The following is an 18,659-nucleotide window of genomic DNA, read 5'->3' as shown; positions in this document are numbered from 1 at the left end:
ACGCTATTATTATCAATATACATATTGTATATGTCTGCGTATATGCGTACGAAACTTGGACTACTTAAGACTAGTAACACAACTAAATCATTCAATATTACTGCTTCGCTCGGTTCGGTTATGATTCTATCGGTAGAATCGATCGGTCCAATAAATCTAGATCGATGTAACTCCGATTCTAAATCCAAATCCAAATCCGATTTCGATTTCGACTCTGACTCCGACATCGCGCATCCATATCTGTATATAGGCTATGTATATGTATGTATGGGTGTATATCGTATATGGATCAAATAATTCATAATTGCGATTGCGAGCTTAATAAAAAGGTGGCCACGGTCCGGCCTCCATTAGTTCGATGCTCAATTCTCCATTCCCACCCACTCCCACTTCCATTCCTCCACTCCTCCAAACCCTCCGCCGGATAACCTGCCTCAGACTGACTCCATGTGCTCCGATATCTCCAGGATGGGGCTCTCGCTAAGCGGCTTTACCAGCGACTGCCAATTGGGCGTAAAAAGGCTGAGCACCGGCGTCGATGTCTGCGGAGGACGGTAAGAGAGCAAACCGGTTAAGGTTTATATATACAAACTTATGCGTTAACTAGGTTGATCTTACATGATAGTCGGAGTCCAGGCTGTGGCCGTGGGGCGTGGTTGGCTTGCACTTGACCGTGGGCGTGCCCGGCGCCGTGGACGGTGGAGCTGAGCATGATGCCCCAACAGCAGATGCTCCGGGACCAGCCCCGTTGGGCGCTGCACCAGGCACCTGGTCCGATTGGCTGATGTAGGAGGTCTTAAGGTTCATCTGGCTGAAGGCATGCGCTCCGGGCATGGTCATGGAGTGCTGAAGCCTAGGAGTTCCGCTCCTGGGCCGATCGAGCAGAGCCAACTCGTACAGCTCGTCGGCCAGGTGATGTTCCGGAGCTGGAGCCGGCGGCGGTGGCGGTGGTTGTCCCAGGCTGTGGCCAAAGTGGTGATGGTGTGGCTGCTGCTGGTGATGGCTGTGCTGCGGATGGTGGTGATGCCGACCGGCTAGCTGCGCCTCCAGGGCGTACTGCTTCTGGAATAACTGACGCTTCTGCTGCAGCAGGCGGTGCTGCAGGAGTTGCTGCTGCAGCGGTGGCTTTTGCATCGGCGACATGGGCACGGCCATGCCCACACCCAACTGATGGTGCGGGTATAGCCCTGGTGGCGGCGGTGGCGGAGCATAGCATCCATGACCATACATATCCCCACCAGCAGCGGCTTCCAGAAGCATGGGTGCGGCTTGGTGGCCTGGATGGAACAGCGAGTGGTGGCCATGGTGATGCTGCGCAGGATGCCCATGATGGTGGGGCAAAGTCAGCAGCGGATGATGCTTGCCCGGCAGAGCGTAGAATTGACCATTCGGAAATTGACAGAGTTCTTCCAAGCCGTACGCTTGGGGATGTGGATGAGGATGCGGATGCTGATGCGGATGCTGATGCTGATGAGGATGTTGATGGGCGTGTGGATGCGGGTGTGAATGCCCCACAGCCGCCTCCTGCTGCAGCTGCTGGATCTCCAGCCAACCGTGACGCTTGGCCTGCTCGTAGCGATAGCTTCCGTACACACGACTGGTGCCCAGCAACGAACCGGAGCTCAGCAGGCCCTGGGCCACCAGGCCATCGCTCGCCCGTCTTCCCTCGCGAAAGTGTATGGGTGATCGCTTGTCCAGGAACGTAACGCCACCGCCATTTGGTGGCGGTGTAGGATTCGGCGTGGGCGTGGAGGCTGAACTTTGCGGAAGGCCCAAGCCCAGGGCCAGAGCTCCTGGCATATGGATGCAGGAGTTGTGGCTCCCGTACAGCGACCTCTCCGATGAATGCTCCGATGAGATGCCCGCTGGGGATGCCGAGGCCGGAGTGGGCGTGGCCAGCATCGAACTAGAGCCCATGCACGAGGGTAGACTGCCCTTGCCGGAGGGCAAGGCAAAGTCCAAGCTGTCGTAGGGACCACTGCAATTGCTCTTGGATGAGCCGCGACTCAGGTTCTGGCTCAGACTTTTGGAGTAGCTACCAGCGCTGCCGGCGAGAACACCACTGGACGAGCTGCTGCTGGCATACGAGCGCATTCTGTGGCTCTGTCCAGAGGCAGTGGTTCCAACGAGGCGCGTCAGATCGCTGCTGGAGTGTGAGGTGGGTCCGTTGTTAGCGTTGCCGCTACCACCGCTACCACCGCCATTGCTGCCCTTCGACTCCTGGGACGCGCAGCCCGGATCATTGCCCTGGTCTGTCTCGCAGCCCTCATCTGTGCTGGAGCTGCCCTGGGCCAGAACTTTCTTCTCCGAGCGGCTGGGGAAACAGGAAACCATCTGAGTCAAGAAATATCTCTGGGACTGGGAAGACTCACCTGTCACCATTCGATTTCACATCATCTTTCGTTTCCTGGCCGGAGTCACCACCGCTGCCATTGGTGCTGCCCACGTGCACACGACGTTTATTTCTTTGCTGGAGAGGATGTGCAACTTGTCAACTGGAAGCGATTATTAACTCACAGCCATCACTCACCTCCACGGGCAATGGGCTTTCCTGGAGAGTCTGGAAAAGCTTGCTAGCCTCGGCGGACATCTTGTAGCGAAAGCTTTGGCCCAAATTGGCCTTGGAGTCGAAGCTGCTCGAACTGGACATGGCCTTTATTGTCTTGCCGTTGATCTCACCGGGGCAGGAGGCCGATCCCGGTCCTGGTACCGCTGTACTGGATGTGGGTGTGGTAGAGGCGGGCGGAGGAATGCCTCCAGCGCTGGATTCCGCCTTTGGCGGATCATCTTTACCCTCAGCCACGGTTGTGGACTGCCGTGGGGATAATGATAATGAAATAAGAATAAGATTATACCCCAATCAGTAGAAAACTCACCTGCTGCAGCAGCGCCCGGCAGTCTTCGGTGCTCTGTTTGATGATGAACTCGCTGATGGTCTGATGGAGCTGCTTGGACGCTAGAGGCACGCCCACTGCGCCAACGGGTCCGCCTCCAGTCTCCATCATCTCCCGGCACCGCAAGTTGGCCAGCGAGGGATTGTTGTCGATGCTGAGCGAAATGGCCACCGGTCGATGGCTCCGCGGGGAGCTGGAACTCAGGCTGTGTCGTCCTACCCTCGAGGATGTGGATGAGCAGTTAGAGGGAGCGGGCGACGCGGCTGTCGGCAGCGGAGTGTAACGCATGGGCAGGGGAATGCCGTTGGCATCCACCTCGACGCCACCTCCATTCAGATACCCAGTCAGGTGGGCGTGGCCGGACAGAGGCAATGGCAGTTGCAGTGGCCCATACTTGGTGTAGTATCCGGGTCCAGGACCGGGATCTGGGACTGTGGGTGTCGCACCGGCGTGGGCGGTACGCTCACTCATGAGCACCGTCTGATGGCGGCTAAGTCTTTTGTGGCACTGATCCTTGGCCAGGATCGAGCTGGTGGATATTGTCTTGGACTGCGACTGCTGCTGCTGCTGCTGCTGCTGTTGCTGCTGTTGCGTCGGCAGGTGGTCGTTTCTGGAGCTGTACAGCATCCGACTGGCGGCGGTCGACGAGGAAAGGGAGCTGGCGCCTGAGCCGTTGCTCTGCTCCTTCTTGTGGCTAACTCGATCCTGCAGGAGCAGATATATGGCCGCCACATGATCGTACGTATTCTTCTTCAGACTGGCTCGCGTCTTGTCCGGCCCAATGCCCACGTACTCGGCCATGATGCGCAGAATGTCCTCACTGGGCTCCACACACGTCTGCCGCTCGGCGCCCAGATTGTACTTGGCTATCAGGACGTGCTCCAGCAGCTCGGGACACATCCAGCGATGGCGTTTGATTTGGTCGATGGTGTAGCGCCTTGTGGGCTCAAGTACCAGCATCCGGCGGATGAGGTGCTCGCACTCGGAGCTCATAAAAAAGGGAATGCGAAAGCGACCGGAAAGCACCCGATCCCGGAGGCTCTGCAGCGTGGATCCGTCGAATGGCAGTGCCCCACATACCAGCACATAAAGCACAACGCCCAGTGACTGCAGGAATGGATACATTATTGGATAAATTGACATGTACACTTCGCACCACTTACCCAAATATCAATCTCTGGACCCGTATATTGCTTGCCCTCGAAAACCTCGGGTGCGGCGTACGGCGGTGACCCGCACCAGGTGGCTAGTAATTCTCCTGGCTTGAAGTGATTTGAGAACCCAAAATCCGCTATCTTGATGTTCATGTTCAGATCCAGGAGCAGGTTCTCCGCCTTCAGATCCCGATGCACTATGCCCTTCTTGTGACAGTACTCCACCGCCGATATAATCTGCCAGAACTTAAAGCGCGCCGCCGACTCGGACATTCGCCCGTACTTCGCAATGTAATCTGGATAAATTTGATGGGTAAGTCCTGGGGAATACCATAACTTAATCTACTAGATCCCTCGGTCCATCTAATTGAAACCCCTGTCAACTAAAGCGACTACGAGAGATTTTAAGTTAGTGTTCGTCCCAAATGTCGAGAAGTCTTCAATTTCAGATTGGGTTAAGGTAGGGAATCCTAAACTAAATGGAGTTCTGTCCTCTACTGTCTGAGTGTTTAAAAGTTTCTTAAAATCAAGCCTCAACTCACCAAAGATCTCTCCTTGACTGGCATACTCCGACACTATGTAGATCATATTCTTGGTCTCCATAACCTGTGGGATGGGTAAAGCGCGCATTACGATTACGATTCTTGGCAGGATCTGTTTAAATCAAATGCTGCTGACCTGATAGAGCTTAATGATGTGTGGGTGTTTCAGGCGCTTCATGATCTCCACCTCGCGGTAGACCTTCTGTAGGTTTGTCTGGTCCAGCTGCGACTTGTCAATGATCTTGATAGCCACCTCGTTCTTGGTGATCCGATGCCGGGCCAGCTTGACCACTGCAAAGTTTCCCTTGCCAATGGTGCGTTCGATGTCATAGAAGCCCACGCGCATCGGCTCCTTGAGTTTGAGCAGGTCCTTGCCACTGATCCCGCCCGCTCCCACCGCACACGATGTGGGACTGGGACCGGGCGTGGAGCCTCCCCCGCTGGCAAAGAGTTTTTGGGCGAGCAGCGCATCCTTGCAGGCTACTAATGCGTCTATCGAGGGCGCAGCAGCACCGGCTTCCAGGAGCACTGAGCTCCGGATGGCGTCCAGTGGGGGGTGTGGACTCGCTCCTTCCGCGCCTTTTGCTTCGGTTCTCCCATTTTGCGGCAACTTTTCCGGCGGCTTATCCAGCTGCTTCTCGTTCCTCTCCTGCTGCGCCTGCTGCTGCTGCTGCTGCTGCTGCGGCGGTTGCTGCTTCTTCTTCTGATCCTCCGGCGGCTGGCTCTCCTCGGACTTGGCCTGGCTCCCATTCTCGCCAGCGGCCGCCGCCTCGCACGTGCTCATTTTCCAACTGCGCCACCCTGGGCGGGAGATCTCACACGGAGAGCGCGCGGCGGAGAGCGTGGGAGATCGCGATCGACAGCGAGATGGTGATGCACATGCTCACACACACCTCCTGCCTCATAGCAGCGCTTCTGGGGGAACGGAAGAAGTAGAGTGTTAGAGATTGTGGGTTAAATTGTGTGTAATATTGAACAGAAACTTCTTTAATGGATGTGCGACTAATGTAGTGCGTTCCCCATATGTACATATGTACATATTGACATACATATGTACATATGTATGTAAGTGCAATAAAGAACGGGGTGGCTCAAGAGGAGGGGGCGCGGGGGTGGGCAGTCGTCGCTTGATAAGAGATTAGCTCGGCTTTCCAAATATGTATGTATGTGTGTGTGTATGTGTATGACTTTCGGACACGGACGCGGACGCCACAAGCCAGCAAAGCCCCACTCTCTCTCACTCTCTTTCTCAGGCAGTGTTGCCACAATTCACTTGCAATAGTAAACTGGATTCACGTTTCAATCTATCACAGCAATAATCGTGTTATTTCACTCGTGTACCGCACATGTGCACCAGGTATGGCAAAATATTTCAAGAACCATCAGCTTCGGTCCACAAAAAGCACATGCAGCTCCATTTGTTAGTGCAGCACAACAAACGGAAGGCATTCAACGAAAATGGCTGACGCTGCACTTCCGCTTTCAAAATGGCTATTTTCCAACCACAAAATGGCCGAAGTGCCAGCACTGACTGTGTGTGGTTGGAAGTGTGTGGGTGCCAGCGTGCGAGTATGTGTGTGTGTGTGAGTGGGTGAGCGTTGGCGAAAAATCAATAAGCAGAGCAACCGCATCGCATCGTGGAAATGGCTCGCGGTGCCACGGTGGTCACTGTACGGTTCCCTCCAGGACGCAGTGCATCCGAGTCAGCGCCAGCGATCCAGGAGATTCCCCTCAAAGCCACTCAACCCAAGTACCGTTAATGGTGAAAGCGTTGAAAACACAAGCGCCGCCGGTTGACAAAGAAGTTTCGAGCAGCAACGGTGGCGAAGACGGAGAACAGGCTACTGGAACTGGACCAGCTGAACCCGAATCCGGCTACTGACAATGAAAGGTTGAACGCAGGCGAGGATCCGCTTTACATCGCGTCCGCGGAACGCCACACATGCGGCTCGGAACAGCACAGCACGGCACGGCACGGGACGGCACACACAGACACAGTCGCTGCGACACACACGGCGGATGGCTAGGAAACGTGGCTGCCTCCAATCCCGAGCTGCGTCCAACTGGCGTCCGTATTTGACGCAAGCTCGGCGCTGTCTGCCCCATTCCACCCACTCGCCCCTCGGTTTCCGACACTCACCAGCACACACGAGGGTTGCCAAGTGAGCGCCAAGTGCCGAGCACCGAGCATGCGCCAACTTTTTCGCGAGGGTGGGAAGTTTGACGGAATTCCCATTCAGCGGGCACCACATTTGAATTACGCGCCGTTTGATCGTAACACAGTACGCACGTAGTTTCTACCGTAATGTAACCGGTTTTACCGATTCAGCCTTCAAACGGTGAGCGGTAAAACATTCAAGTTAGGCATACCTTATTGATACCGTCGTTAAACAGTAGAGACCGAATTATATTGGGAAGTTCTTGTTTAAGGAAAATTTTCACCACATTCTGGGTAAAAATGAAGACCACATATATTCCGGATATGACCACACATATATATTTCTTATATTCATATTCGCTGGAGGTCTTACAATATATATTTTGTACAGTGGAACGGCTGCCGACGTCATTCGGTCGGTCCTCTCTCTCTTTCTCTGTCTCTAAAACGTGTCGTCTCGCTCGCTTTCAAGCGTGTAGTCGGACCGACTGGATCTGGGATCCGGTATCCGTCTTGCTGGCGCCATTCCCAAACGAAGTCAGTTAGTATATACACGGACCGATGCAACTTATGTACATGGAACAGATTTCACAAAAACAAGCTAAAAGCATTCTTAAATTACGGGTTTCTTCCACCCCAGCAATGCAAGCGTATCAAATAGCCAGGAGTTTCACTCCGAGTGCTGATGGCTGTGCGTCTGCATTTGCTGAGGATTGGTCACGTTTTGATTAATGTGTTACTATCTGGGGCTAAATCTGGCCGGGATCTTGCTGAAGCTGTCGCTGCTGTTCCTCGCCCTCCTCTCCGTAGCAGCGCCGCTTGAAGTCGCCAAAGAGATCTGCACGCGGTTGCAGACCTTGCTGTAGATGATCCACACTCACCGTCTGCGTAGTGTTCCTGGAAGAGCAACAACTTAGGTATTTTTCTATTTCGAGTTCAAGTCTCTTTAGCCTTACCTGGTTTTGGTGAGCACCGTGCATCCCTGCTCCACCACCATGGTAAGCGAATAGAGCGTGGCCAGGTTAGACATGCTATCGGTCTCATATAGCTCTATATCCGGCAAACGGATCTGTGTCTGTTGCGGATCCTGCAAAAATCGGGCAATGCGCTCATTCACGCTCGTCTTGATGCTAAATCCCGGTCGCTCGCCATTGATGCGGCGACACCCTGCGAGGATCTCGCGTACTTCCTGTCCCTGGGCGTGTCCAGGCGGCGACGAGGAAAGAAACGGATTGGAAGTTTCGCCGGACATCTCACTCTCGATTTGGCGGGAAGCCGGCATGGTGCCATCTGCGTTCGTTTCCATCTCCGAGCAGGCGTTCTGGATCTCGATGGGCTCGGAGACGCCGGCTGGTTGGAAGCGGGATAAATCCTGCAGAGATTCAGCCAGCTGGGCTGGAGACTTCGGAGGCGGTTCCATTCCTACCGCTCCCGCTTCGGTGCCAGACATTAGAGTGTCATCTTCTCCAATTGTGTCATCCGAGCGTATTTGAGGCAGTAGTGATTTCTTTGTAAGCTTCCTTTTCGGATCGTACCGTGCTCCGGGTCCGAACTCGTTTCCCGGCCAGTCGGTCAGTTCATCGTCGCCCTCGCGATCGGTGTCGTGTCGGCGATGACCACCTACTTCCGCCTCGCTATCCGTTGACGAGCTCAGGGAACTAGAGCTCAAGAAGTCGTAAAGTTCGCTGCAGTCCATTGACTGAGCTTGGAGCTGCAGCTGAGGCTGTGGAAACGTTTGGAAGCGACGGCGTCGATGTGTCTTGGATGAGCCACTGCTGCTGTGTCCCGGCGCCTGCCCCTGCGCCTTTTTGCGCAGCAGCGGAGCAGCTGGTGGAGTACTCAATAACAAGGCATCAATATCGGTCACAGGCACAATGGTGTCCATGCTGAAGGAGTTTAAGTTGGCGGTCGTGACATCAGCACTTGGCAATGGTAGCTTCTTCACCGCGTCTTTTTGATCGGGCAGCTCCTCCATCTCCTGGCTTACTCCTCCGGGCTCTTCAGAACGGTGGCATTTCAAGTCCTTGTCCTTCGTCTCAGTCTTTTGGGTGTGCTTAGTCTGTTGTCCTTGGGCAGCCATGCGATTGATCTTCGACAGCAGTCCCTTGTTCAGTGGCAGCAGACGGTCGCTGAGTGGCTTCGATGTGGAGGAGTAGCTGCGGGGGCGCATCCTCTGCTGGTGGTGCTGTGGTTGCTGTAGGTGCTGGTCATCTACTTGTGAGTGTGGAGAGGCGTACAGCTTCACCGAATCTTGCTCGTGGTAGCGATCGCGGTTTGAGCGCTTGCGTTTGCCGCAGAAGAACAAATGCGAGCGATGTCCAGTGGCATCAACTTTCAGCAACCGTTTGCGTATGGTTCCGGTAGCAGAGCCGCTGCCACTTAGCAGGCTGGGCTGCAGCGGCGATTCGGTGAAGGTGTGTGGCGTATCCTTGCTGAACTCGAACTCCATGGACATCCGCTTGATTTTGCGTTTCCTTCGCGAGTTGGGCTTGTAGAATCTGTGGGTTGGTCAGCGATAAGGTTGGGGACCATTGCGTGGAGTATTAACCACTTTACCTGGCTGGACTGAAGGTGGTCTCGTTAAGCGAGTCCGACTCCAGGGCACCCATGCGCCCAGGCAAGGTCAGTGGCAGACGCAGAGGCAGCATCGCCTCCGCCTTTTCGTCAGAGTCGCTAGCTGGCAACTTGAGATTGTGTGTGTCCAGTCCGTCCACGTTGGCACTTGGGTGGTGGTGATGGTGGTGGTGGTGGTGGCCATGATGCCCGTGATGGTGCCCCTGGTTCAGCGCGTCCGTGGGACTGCTGGAAGAGTCCTCCGTGGGCTGAGGGGCGCAGGCTAAGCAGAGGGGGGTTACCGCGAGCAGGAGTCGGCGTGCGATGGCTACTTACGCAGATTGCCCGTGGAACGTGTCCTGCGGCGGGAGCCCCACCTACCGACGCCGCCACTAGCCCTGTCCATCAGCGTCAGGTCCAGAGCCAACGTCAGATCGTGCGAGAATTGATCCATGGCCGCCCGCTATCCGCTGTCCACCGGTCCGCTCGCATCGACTCAGTCTCGGCGCATTTAGTTGCGTTCTGCACGTGCACAAACAAGAAACAAAAATGCAGCAGAAATCACTTCGGTATGCGATTTGCGATAGTGTCTTCGAAAACCATCGGCTGAAACAGTTCGAGCGATAGGTAACTTCGAAAGTTATCGCAGCAGTAGATAAGGCGATAGGTTGGCTTCGAAAATAATCGCTAAAGCTTTACGATATTAGGCACTGAAAAAAAAAAATAGTCCGCAAAGTTGCTAGCAATTGTACATCTAATAAAACAGTTTTAAAACTACATTCCCGTATGTGTACTATAAAAATTTATCTTAGAACCAGCCAAAGAAAACTGTTTGGTTATTTATGGTGATATACAAACGTTTAAAGTAATGAAATGCCCGACTCGATAAGTCGATTGATGTCGATAACCCTGCTGTGCTCGATAACCAGTGTTAAAAATACTAAATTAAAGACCAGGACAAAGCGAGACATGTCAAAAGCCCGCCACAAATAGATTGAGTGCATCCATTGTGGTCTCTGCCTTGAAGACAGGACGGGCCACGCGGGACACCATCGACAGGCAATCCACACAGTTCCATAGAAAGCAAAGACCGCGCCAGAGGCGCATCAGGATCGTGGGCACCTGGTGTTCCAGCGCCTGTTGCAGCATCTGTACTTCGTGGCAGAGCAGCCGACGACGCTGAATGCGTCGCAGATTCAGCTCCAGGATGCGTCTGTGGAACAACAGACTAAACGATAAACGGACTAGACGATTGCGGTCAGGACAATACTTTCGTAGTTGCGTACAGGCGTTCTCCAAGTCGTTAATCCTCATCCTGGTCATGATCAGCTCCTGACTGATGTCGAAGGCTCGGGAGCACAGCATCACTGTTCGCGACTCAAAGAGGGCCGATTTATCCAGCGCCTGAGGGGGAATTGCTATTACCATTAACAGTAGCCGAACGAAACTTTACGAACCAGATCCTTAAGCTGGCTGTTCCGGTCCTCCAACAATTGGGTGCGCTTCTGGGCATCTGCCAGTCGCTGGGACATCCCGGTTGGTGCGGTATTCTGATGATGGAGCTCCACACCCTGCAGCGCAGACACACTGAAATCCTTCAGCGGGAGCTTTTCGAGGAAAAGTGGTAAGTTCGTACACCCCAATTGACCATATCCCCAAAATCTTACTATGTGCTGGGTCCTACCCAGCTTTGTGGTAAACAATTTGAGGCCCGCGTTGAGCAGGGAACGCTGGGAACTCCGACTAGGCGAGGCCATCGATCGTTCCTAATTTTGAATTTCGATCTAAATGCGATTAAATCAGTTAGGTTGTGTAAAAAGAAGCAAGTTTGGCAAATACGAAAAGGCTTATGGATTAAACAAACAGCTTGTAAGTGAACAGGTGAAGCGAGGCTGACATAGCCAGTTTAAATTTCATCAATCGGAAAAACTCAATGAAAACCGAAGAGAGAAAACTTATAGAACTTAGCTTGTTACTTCTGAAATAGAAAACATGGGCTTTAAATATGAATCGTTAAAATACTTTATTCAGCAAGAGTAAACCAATATGACTCAAAAAAATACATTGTGTGGCAAGTGAATGGAACGCTTACATCTTTGATCTTGGGCCAAAAGTGGCAACTGCGGCAGGAACTCAAGGAAGTTCCCGCAACTACAATTATAATTATACACAGATAAAGTTACACGTTTATAGAGTTTTGCGTACGAGTATCCATATAATAAATACTCTGCGATTGCATGAAAACATAACAACAAATCTCAGCGGTAATACACATTAAGTTGATTATTTAGCGAACTTGGGGCAACGGCTCGCCGAGCTTCTTAGTCCAGTTCTCACGGGTGGCCGGGTCTTCGATCTGGCCACGACCGAGGCACTTGCCCTGCGAGATGAGCTCGGCAAACTGGGCCACAATCGGATCCCGGCCGCACGAAGCCACGGCTGTCACCGTATCCGCCTCGTTGATGAAGTAGGCAACGAACTTAAAGTCCTCCATGCTACCGTCGATGATCACATCCTTGTACGATCCATGGCCGGCATACCGGATGCCCTTGCCGAAGATGAGGGTGAAAAAGAAGGGCACGGCCTCCAGCTTCTTTACGCCGCCGCACATGTTGATGGCCGCCACTCGTCCGTGATATTGAGCCAACTGGTAATGCCCGATATTAACGCGATCGTGGGCCAGTCCGTGGATGTGGGCGTTGGCTATGTCACCGCCCACATAGACATCGGGCACGTTGGACTCCAGGAAATCTGTGACGTCCACGGATCCGTTACGATTTACCTTTACGCCCGACTTGGCCAGGAATTGGGTGTTCAGCTTGGAGCCAGTGCCTAGGATTAGCAAATCGCAAGGCAGACGCGTCTCATCCACCAGCACCACCTCTGATACCTTGCCGTCTTCGTTGCCAACAATCTCGGCGATGCCGCTCTCCATGCGCATGATGACCTTGTTGTCCTCGAACAGCTGGAGCACCCTCTGACCAATCTCCGCCCCGAAAGCGGCCTTTAGTGGAACATTTTCACGACCCACAACCGTGACGCTTTGCACTTTGGAGACCAACCCAGCGGCTGCCTCCAGGGCGATGAAGCTGGATCCTAGACAGACGACACGGGACTCCGGGGTGATCGATGCCAATATTGCCTTCGTATCCGCCAACTCACGGACAGTGTGGACGTTCACCAAATTAACACCCGGAATAGGCGGCCGGAAGGCGGAGCAGCCGGTGGCCAGGTAGATTTTGTCGTACTTCACCACATAGCCATTGCTGCAGTGCAGCTCCTTTTGAGCTGTATCCAGTTTCTCGGCGGCGACTCCTTGCCACAGTTCGATATCGTACTCCTTGTAGAACTCCTCGTCGCGGAACCGCAGCTGCTCGATCTCAAGGTTCATGGCCTTGGAGATCTTAACGCGATCGTAGGGCAGATAGTCCTCGCGGCACACGAAGATCAGGCGCCCGGTAAAACCCTCCTGTCGAATGGTTTCCACGGCCACGGCGCCCGAGGGACCACCGCCAACCACGATGAACACTCGCTGATCGTCGGGCTTGCGGCGGACCATGTTCTTGAGTCGCTTGTTGTTGACCAGATCCGAACGCTTGGCACGGAGCAACACCTGACCCTCGTTACCCACCTCCACGCGATAACACGGCAGGGAATCGAGACCGGGGAAATCCTCAATGTCTCCGTTTTCCAGGTTGAAGCAGGCGCCGTGCCAAGGACAGCGGACACGACCCAAACCCAAGGCTCCAGTCTGAAGCGGAGCTCCGTAGTGGGTGCACTTTGCACCCACGGCCAGCAGACGATCATTCTGCTTCACAAGCAGCACGCGGGTGTCCTCATCGAAGTCCACTTGCTTCATCTCGTTCTCCTTCAGATCCGTAACTCTGCAGTCCACGAGCACCGCACTGGTGTACTCCGAATCCGGTGAAGACTCTTCCGCCGACATGGTTGTACTGGGACTCTGGTTACTGCACTTGGACTGGTAGGAACCCACGGTACCACCTGTCGAAGTCATCATGTAAAGAGACAAGCAAAGAGAAAGGGCGATACAAATACAGAAACAAAAGAGTGTGTAGGTTAATGGTCACATAAAAATTTTCCAGTTTTTCCTAGGGTCCAAGGGAAATTCTGGCACGGCTTGCTGCGCAGGTAGAAACAACAATCGAATATCAGTCACAAAAATGCTTCGCACGCGTTCAGAAGTCTTTGTGGGATTGCTTATGATCCTGGGACCAGTATTGGCCCGCTCGAATCTCGGGAACCCTCAGGAACTGGAGCTAAGTGCGCTACGCACCCACAAACAGCTTTTGCAGGAGGAGATTGCACGTCTTTTTTTGGAGCAACCGCCTCGAGCGGAAACTCAACTGCTATTGAACGATCTTCAGTTAAGAGATCATCAAATAGGCATTCAAATAGAAAAGCTCGAGGAAATCTCCAAGGGCGAGACCACACAGAGGCTGGCCATAAATCTAACTGCTGACTTTGAACACCTTCAGCATAAGCTAGATGATTTAAAACGCCAACTTGAGTTGCTCGACGGACGGTTTGCCTCCCAAGGGAAGCAACTGGAAGGGCACTCCGTAGAAGGGGCACCACCGGCTGCTCCCGGATTGGGTTCCTTTTTGTGGGGACCCTTGCTGACCATGCCGGAGTTCCAACAGGGCAGTGTGGCCAGCGACCAGCAACATAACCACAACCTCCACCAGCAGGAGCATACTCAGGATCCGCAGCAGGAATCCAGTCCCTCCATCATCAAAAGAGTGCTGGACATGCTGAGGCCATCCATGGGAGTAGCAGGTCTGCGGAGCCGTTGGACTGAATCGGCCAAATCAGTTGGAACGGGATTGGCAACACCTAAGCCCGCTCATCCGCTTAGCGCAGAGGAGCTCCTACCGCAACTGCAGGAGCAGCGCAGGTTTCTGGACGATGCTATTACGCGACTGGAGCTCTTGGCCGTCAAGAAGGGCTCAAACAAAAACTAAAATATATGGAAAATCCATGAAAATCAATCATCCATCCAGAAGTACAAACAGCTATCTGATTGAACTTAACTATCAGATTAAACAGAAACATATCTTGCCAGAGATCAATCATTGCCATCTTCGTAAAGTCACTCTCATAAATTAAGGGAAAATGATAGCATACAAACTAAGTCGAGAACGTTTAATAATAATTTGTGACCATTTAAAGTAGTTTCCGAAAGCAATTGGTCTAGAATGAGATTGATAAGAGTTCACTTCGAGCAATCACCTCAGTGAAAAGTCTAAAGCAATAAACAATATTATCTATCCTTTCAAACCCCGATATGTAATTGTAAAACTGTGTTTCAGGGCAATTATTTTGAAGAACACCGAGGAAGGGGTCGCAGCTGTCTGATTGCCATCGATGGTTACTTGACCACAACAAAGCGGATCCTAGCGACAAGTCCGGATCGATGACCCATCCGTCGACCTACTGCAATGTCACGACAGCTCGGCCTAACTAAGAACCTCGCAGTGCTACGTCATCAAGAAAAGCCAGGCGGCGAGGGAAACATCTACAGAGCGTAACCGTAACACCTGTACATGTGTGTTCCCCTCTGTTCTAGTCGATTCGGTTCTGATATGGCGATAGTGTCTACACGCCCCTATCTCAAGTGGCTGGCTTTATGATGTGTGGTAATATGGTTTCGCTTGTGTATCGCTGGTATATCGCTGATATGCCCGTGATAGAGCTGCGATGATTCGGCTTTTTACGGACAGACACAGGCTGATCGGAATCTAAACAGCACCAAACATGAAGAACAGCAAGTCAGCTCAAATTCACGTACATTGAGAGAAAATTTCGCTTCTAATTGTGAAGATAGGTAAGAAAGGTCTCTGACTTACTTTCAAAATACGACTATATGGATATATTTAGCGAAATATTTATGTAGTTTGGTTGAGACTGCAAAATGAATTGGCCAGCGAACTTTTCTATCGAGACAGTAAACATCGACCCTGCCTGCACTGTGCATTCGCTAACCTCTTTCGGTTCTCTCGTCTAATTAGCAATGATTCGCCATGTTAATGGCACAGCTGGGTTTCCCACACACACACACTGGCACACACACGCGAGCAAACCGGTTGGCCTTGTCCAACTCAAGTGAGTCAAAAGCCGCCAGGCCAAATAATAATAATAACAATTGCACGAGAACAAGTTTCACCAAAATATATAACTCACGAAATCAGGTATCACAGCAAAGGACGGGGCTCGCCGCAGCTAAGAGAACGTTTCGTCTAATTGTAAGAGTTTGCCAACGCTTAATCGCCGGCAGTTGGCTGACGAATGAACTGGCGACCGCCGCTGGAGCAGCCAATTTAAGCGAACTAGGGCTAACCCCATGGAGAGCCCAAGAGAACGGAATGCAAGACATGGCAATGGGAAATAGGCAATAGGCAGGCACACAGACGCAGTCGAATTCCAATGGCGGTGACTAACAGCAGTTACAGTACAGTGGGCATCGCCTAGCAGAGACACGCGAGGATGTGGACTCAGAACTGGGGTTTCTAAACTCTTTTCAAGAAAGTAAAGATGAACAAATTCCTAGGGGAACTGAATCTTTAGGGGAATTGCATAAGTACCAATAGCACCAATAGCTACTGTGGTAATGACGCAGTAGCAGAAGGCAAACAAGTGGCGCGCTCTTCGCCAATCTCTTGGACTTGTGCCGCTGAGACAATCATCTAGGCACCCCTGCCCCGCCCCAAAGACTGCCCTCTAATGCGTGTCATTCCCACTCTCCTAATCACAACTCCAAGCCATTTGGCCTCGCTCAATTGGTAAAAGGAGCACGGCACTGTTGGCTATCGGATCATTTACTACATTACCACGCACTTTTCGAATCAAGGGGACAAGGATAATTGCTTTTGGAACTTTTACAAACAAACTGGATTTGGGCAAAATGATCTAATTGTATTGAGCTGAAGAAAGCGGTTTTGTTGGGCGAGTACTGGCAAAAACCCTTTGCGAGATTAGCAGTGTCGTAGTCAAATTGGAAATGCGACCTTGCCTTGGATCTGTGAATTGCCCTTTCGAAAGCTAATCATTTGGAAATCGTGTATTTACCTGTCGACTTCTCTTTCTTGGGCGTACTGCCCGTGGTCTTGTACTCCTTGCAGTTTATGGAACCCATTGTGTTTAGAAGGCGGTTGTTGAAACGGCTCGAAAAAGATGGGGATTTTTGGAATTGCTGGGATTGCTGGGACGTGAGCGTGCGTATCTTCAGAAAGCCTTCGAAGAGTCGTCTCGTTTGGGCCAAGTTTAGAGCTGTTCGATGCGAATGCCACCTGAAAGTTGAGTGTGGAGTTTAGGAGCTTTGTTTTCCACTTAATAACAATCAATCACTGTGCCAAAGCTCGTTATCAGTTAGTTAGTTCGCAAGTGTTAATCATTTCTATTTAATTATTCCTCCACAGGCTGAGTCATCAGCCACAGATGGATGTTGCGAGCTGCCAAACGTGTTCGAGATGCTGTTTTCGCAGCACGCACAACACACGTCGTTGCTATTGTTTATCTGCGAGGTGCTCTTAGTCGCCAATCACCACTAACCACTCACCAGTCACCACTCACTACTCTCTACAGTGTAATAATAACAATAACAATAACAATAACAAAAACAAAACAACTGGAATATCGCGTGGAAGGGAAGAGAGCCTGGGAGCGTGCAACAGGTCGGGTCCGCGTCTGTGCCGAGATAAGCGGAGTGCAGTCGAGTGGACCAGGAACGCTGTGAGAGAGCCGGAGAGAGCAAGAGCCAATGCGAAGCACGTCTGGCGCGCGTGAAGTGCGGACCGCGTATGGCGCGCAACTACTGCGCTGGCGCTGGATTCGACTGGAAGTGGAAGCTTCGTGGCTCCCCAACACACACGCACATCTGGGCTCTGTGTGTCCGTGCACACAGGAGCGGTCAAGATACTAGAGCCCGCCCTATCGTGTAATCCCAACAGGTAATGTTCACGCTTCGCATTTCCTGCTCAAAACATCGCTCATGTGTACCATAGTTTAGGGATGACTAAGATGAAACAACCGCCGGCTACATAACACTCTACTGATACCCAACGAAAACTAGCTAATTTCTTGACAGGATCAAGAACCAAATCTGAGATACCCGATGCAGAGCGCTGGAAACTATAGCTCTGACCGCAGCTGTCAGCCTTTCCGACCATTTGCGTGTGTGTTCCGTTCCACTAACGAAAACGTTGCGACCTTGCCGTCGCCGCATTTTACATCGAAGCAATACCCCCTCCACTCCCTGTGGCCAGAACCAAGAAGTCGTAGAGGGTAACACATAGTTGGCCTTCTTCGCGCCTCGGACCAATGCACTTGGCGACCAACATACCTGTTGGCTGAGCCCATTGTGGCAGTCAGTGCCGGCAGAATTGCATCACCGCCAGCGGAACTAGAAGAGGAAAAACCAGCGTTTTGATTGCGGCTCTCATTACTCCGCAAGTGGAATAACCACCACGATAAGTAAGCCAAATTTTCCGTCACTGCCTTCACTTCATAAGTAATTGGGAAATGACTGTTCTTTAGACCTTTTGATACGGAAAGTATCCAACAAAAGGTTGATATCTCGCTATCTCAACGTAAACAGTGTATCTTTGGACACATTGTATTTTGGTCTTTGGTTAAGGGGTTCGAAAATAATGCACTTAAGAGCGTACACATTCAATATCATTCTATGCGCATAGTAACCATGTCAGGTGGATTTTGTCGTAAGCCCATTCCGTCAATGTCTGCTGAGCCTGATGTGGACACAGCCCAGTTATGCGGGGATAGGCTTATTTTTATCAGACTTGGAGCGTTAACCAGCATTACCCAGCATTGCGGCTCTCAAGCTGCACGGCACAATCCTTCCGTTGTCCAACGGAAAGTTGTTCATCTTTTGAATGTTCCATATGAAGGAAATGTGTGTGTAGTGTATAAGATTCTATTTTCCTACTTTGGCCCCATTAGGCAGGACACACAGAGGGGCTCACGGACAGGGAGAGCCAGCCAAGCATTCCAGTGGAGGACCAAGCCTGCAATTGCCCAATTGCCAAGTGATTCGTCTTCGATGTCGCGGGCCAGTTAAACCACTGCTAGCTGCTGGACTAGAACTAGATAATTGCCTTCGCGATGGCACGTTGCAGATAAGTAAATCGCCTTAAGGCGGCACGTACAAGTACACAAGTGTACGTCCCGCGCTACTTACGCAGCCATTCCTAATTAACTAGCGCTAATGGTAATGTTTTATTTTGTACACTGCGGATTTGAACGACAAATGCGATGAAAGTCCGTTTGTTTACGTTTGGCCAGTGCTGCCGGACCAGTTCGAATAAGGCGCGCATTTGAGTGG

The 18,659-nt window shown here is 52.0% G+C and overlaps 5 protein-coding genes and 2 long non-coding RNA genes across 15 annotated transcripts; 3 read left to right on the top strand and 4 right to left on the bottom strand.

The window, feature by feature from the left end:
- Positions 1-403: 403 nt before the first annotated feature.
- On the bottom strand, positions 404-6,695 carry LOC120455387 (serine/threonine-protein kinase par-1). Of its 2 annotated transcripts, none has more exons than XM_039641514.2 (9): positions 6,345-6,695; positions 4,727-5,505; positions 4,591-4,654; positions 4,058-4,344; positions 2,877-4,001; positions 2,531-2,812; positions 2,373-2,470; positions 619-2,314; positions 404-542 (listed from the first exon to the last, which is right to left on the bottom strand). In XM_039641514.2, exons 2-9 carry the CDS (start codon positions 5,372-5,374, stop codon positions 435-437), a joined length of 4,308 nt encoding a protein of 1,435 aa, XP_039497448.1. In that variant the 5' UTR covers positions 5,375-5,505; positions 6,345-6,695; the 3' UTR covers positions 404-434. The 2 variants fall into 2 exon arrangements, with proteins under 2 accessions (XP_039497448.1, XP_039497449.1); XM_039641515.2 differs by having other exon boundaries at positions 4,727-5,502.
- Positions 6,696-7,064: 369 nt separating this feature from the next.
- LOC120455390 lies at positions 7,065-9,913 on the bottom strand. Its single transcript, XM_039641520.2, has 4 exons — positions 9,638-9,913; positions 9,305-9,584; positions 7,705-9,246; positions 7,065-7,645 (listed from the first exon to the last, which is right to left on the bottom strand). Exons 1-4 carry the CDS (start codon positions 9,753-9,755, stop codon positions 7,498-7,500), a joined length of 2,088 nt encoding a protein of 695 aa, XP_039497454.1. The 5' UTR covers positions 9,756-9,913; the 3' UTR covers positions 7,065-7,497.
- A 175-nt stretch (positions 9,914-10,088) lies between these two features.
- Positions 10,089-11,190, bottom strand: LOC120455399. 4 transcript variants are annotated; one of them, XM_039641537.1, is made up of 4 exons: positions 10,969-11,187; positions 10,759-10,908; positions 10,572-10,705; positions 10,089-10,514 (listed from the first exon to the last, which is right to left on the bottom strand). In XM_039641537.1, exons 1-4 carry the CDS (start codon positions 11,056-11,058, stop codon positions 10,274-10,276), a joined length of 615 nt encoding a protein of 204 aa, XP_039497471.1. In that variant the 5' UTR covers positions 11,059-11,187; the 3' UTR covers positions 10,089-10,273. The 4 variants fall into 4 exon arrangements, with proteins under 4 accessions (XP_039497471.1, XP_039497470.1, XP_039497472.1 ...); XM_039641538.2 differs by having other exon boundaries at positions 10,362-10,529; positions 10,588-10,705; positions 10,969-11,188; XM_039641539.2 differs by having other exon boundaries at positions 10,362-10,514; positions 10,588-10,705.
- LOC120455403 lies at positions 10,789-16,864 on the top strand. 2 transcript variants are annotated; one of them, XR_005616744.1, is made up of 3 exons: positions 10,789-10,925; positions 14,632-15,146; positions 16,738-16,864. It is a non-coding gene; the product is annotated as an uncharacterized LOC120455403 (long non-coding RNA). The 2 variants fall into 2 exon arrangements; XR_005616743.1 differs by lacking the exon at positions 16,738-16,864 and adding an exon at positions 15,200-15,423.
- On the bottom strand, positions 11,300-18,640 carry LOC120455392 (apoptosis-inducing factor 3). 4 transcript variants are annotated; one of them, XM_039641526.2, is made up of 3 exons: positions 18,516-18,640; positions 16,388-16,608; positions 11,300-13,303 (listed from the first exon to the last, which is right to left on the bottom strand). In XM_039641526.2, exons 1-3 carry the CDS (start codon positions 18,521-18,523, stop codon positions 11,589-11,591), a joined length of 1,944 nt encoding a protein of 647 aa, XP_039497460.1. In that variant the 5' UTR covers positions 18,524-18,640; the 3' UTR covers positions 11,300-11,588. The 4 variants fall into 4 exon arrangements, with proteins under 4 accessions (XP_039497460.1, XP_039497462.1, XP_039497461.1 ...); XM_039641528.2 differs by lacking the exon at positions 18,516-18,640 and adding an exon at positions 16,871-17,113; XM_039641527.2 differs by lacking the exon at positions 18,516-18,640 and adding an exon at positions 16,878-17,113.
- On the top strand, positions 13,315-14,625 carry LOC120455397. The gene has a single exon (XM_039641534.1). It carries the CDS (start codon positions 13,483-13,485, stop codon positions 14,281-14,283), a length of 801 nt encoding a protein of 266 aa, XP_039497468.1. The 5' UTR covers positions 13,315-13,482; the 3' UTR covers positions 14,284-14,625.
- Positions 17,130-18,492, top strand: LOC120455402. Its single transcript, XR_005616742.2, has 3 exons — positions 17,130-17,268; positions 17,323-17,791; positions 18,278-18,492. It is a non-coding gene; the product is annotated as an uncharacterized LOC120455402 (long non-coding RNA).
- Positions 18,641-18,659: the final 19 nt, after the last annotated feature.

This window comes from Drosophila santomea, chromosome X (assembly GCF_016746245.2).
Source record: "Drosophila santomea strain STO CAGO 1482 chromosome X, Prin_Dsan_1.1, whole genome shotgun sequence".
Taxonomy (NCBI): Eukaryota; Metazoa; Arthropoda; class Insecta; order Diptera; family Drosophilidae; genus Drosophila; species Drosophila santomea.
Note: the sequence above shows the minus strand (reverse complement) of the source record. Positions and strands in the feature narration are given on the sequence as shown.

Bases quoted from the DNA above. Each gene is read 5' to 3' on its own strand.
- LOC120455392 (XM_039641526.2), bottom strand. The intron at 13,304-16,387 runs GTAAATACACGA...TGACTTCGACAG, and splicing joins CAAGAAAGAGAAGTCGACAG to GTGGTACCGTGGGTTCCTAC.
- LOC120455387 (XM_039641514.2), bottom strand. From the start codon at position 5,374: ATGAGCACGTGCGAGGCGGCGGCCGCTGGCGAGAATGGGAGCCAGGCC. The intron at 4,002-4,057 runs GTAAGTGGTGCG...CCATTCCTGCAG, and splicing joins GTCCAGAGATTGATATTTGG to TCACTGGGCGTTGTGCTTTA. The intron at 2,813-2,876 runs GTGAGTTTTCTA...TCCCCACGGCAG, and splicing joins GCCGGGCGCTGCTGCAGCAG to TCCACAACCGTGGCTGAGGG.
- LOC120455397 (XM_039641534.1), top strand. From the start codon at position 13,483: ATGCTTCGCACGCGTTCAGAAGTCTTTGTGGGATTGCTTATGATCCTG.
- LOC120455390 (XM_039641520.2), bottom strand. From the start codon at position 9,755: ATGGATCAATTCTCGCACGATCTGACGTTGGCTCTGGACCTGACGCTG. The intron at 9,585-9,637 runs GTAAGTAGCCAT...CCCTCTGCTTAG, and splicing joins ACGTTCCACGGGCAATCTGC to CCTGCGCCCCTCAGCCCACG. The intron at 7,646-7,704 runs GTAAGGCTAAAG...TTGCTCTTCCAG, and splicing joins ACGGTGCTCACCAAAACCAG to GAACACTACGCAGACGGTGA.
- LOC120455399 (XM_039641536.2), bottom strand. From the start codon at position 11,058: ATGGCCTCGCCTAGTCGGAGTTCCCAGCGTTCCCTGCTCAACGCGGGC. The intron at 10,909-10,968 runs GTAAGATTTTGG...TTCCTCGAAAAG, and splicing joins TGGGTAGGACCCAGCACATA to CTCCCGCTGAAGGATTTCAG. The intron at 10,706-10,758 runs GTTCGTAAAGTT...ATTCCCCCTCAG, and splicing joins ACAGCCAGCTTAAGGATCTG to GCGCTGGATAAATCGGCCCT.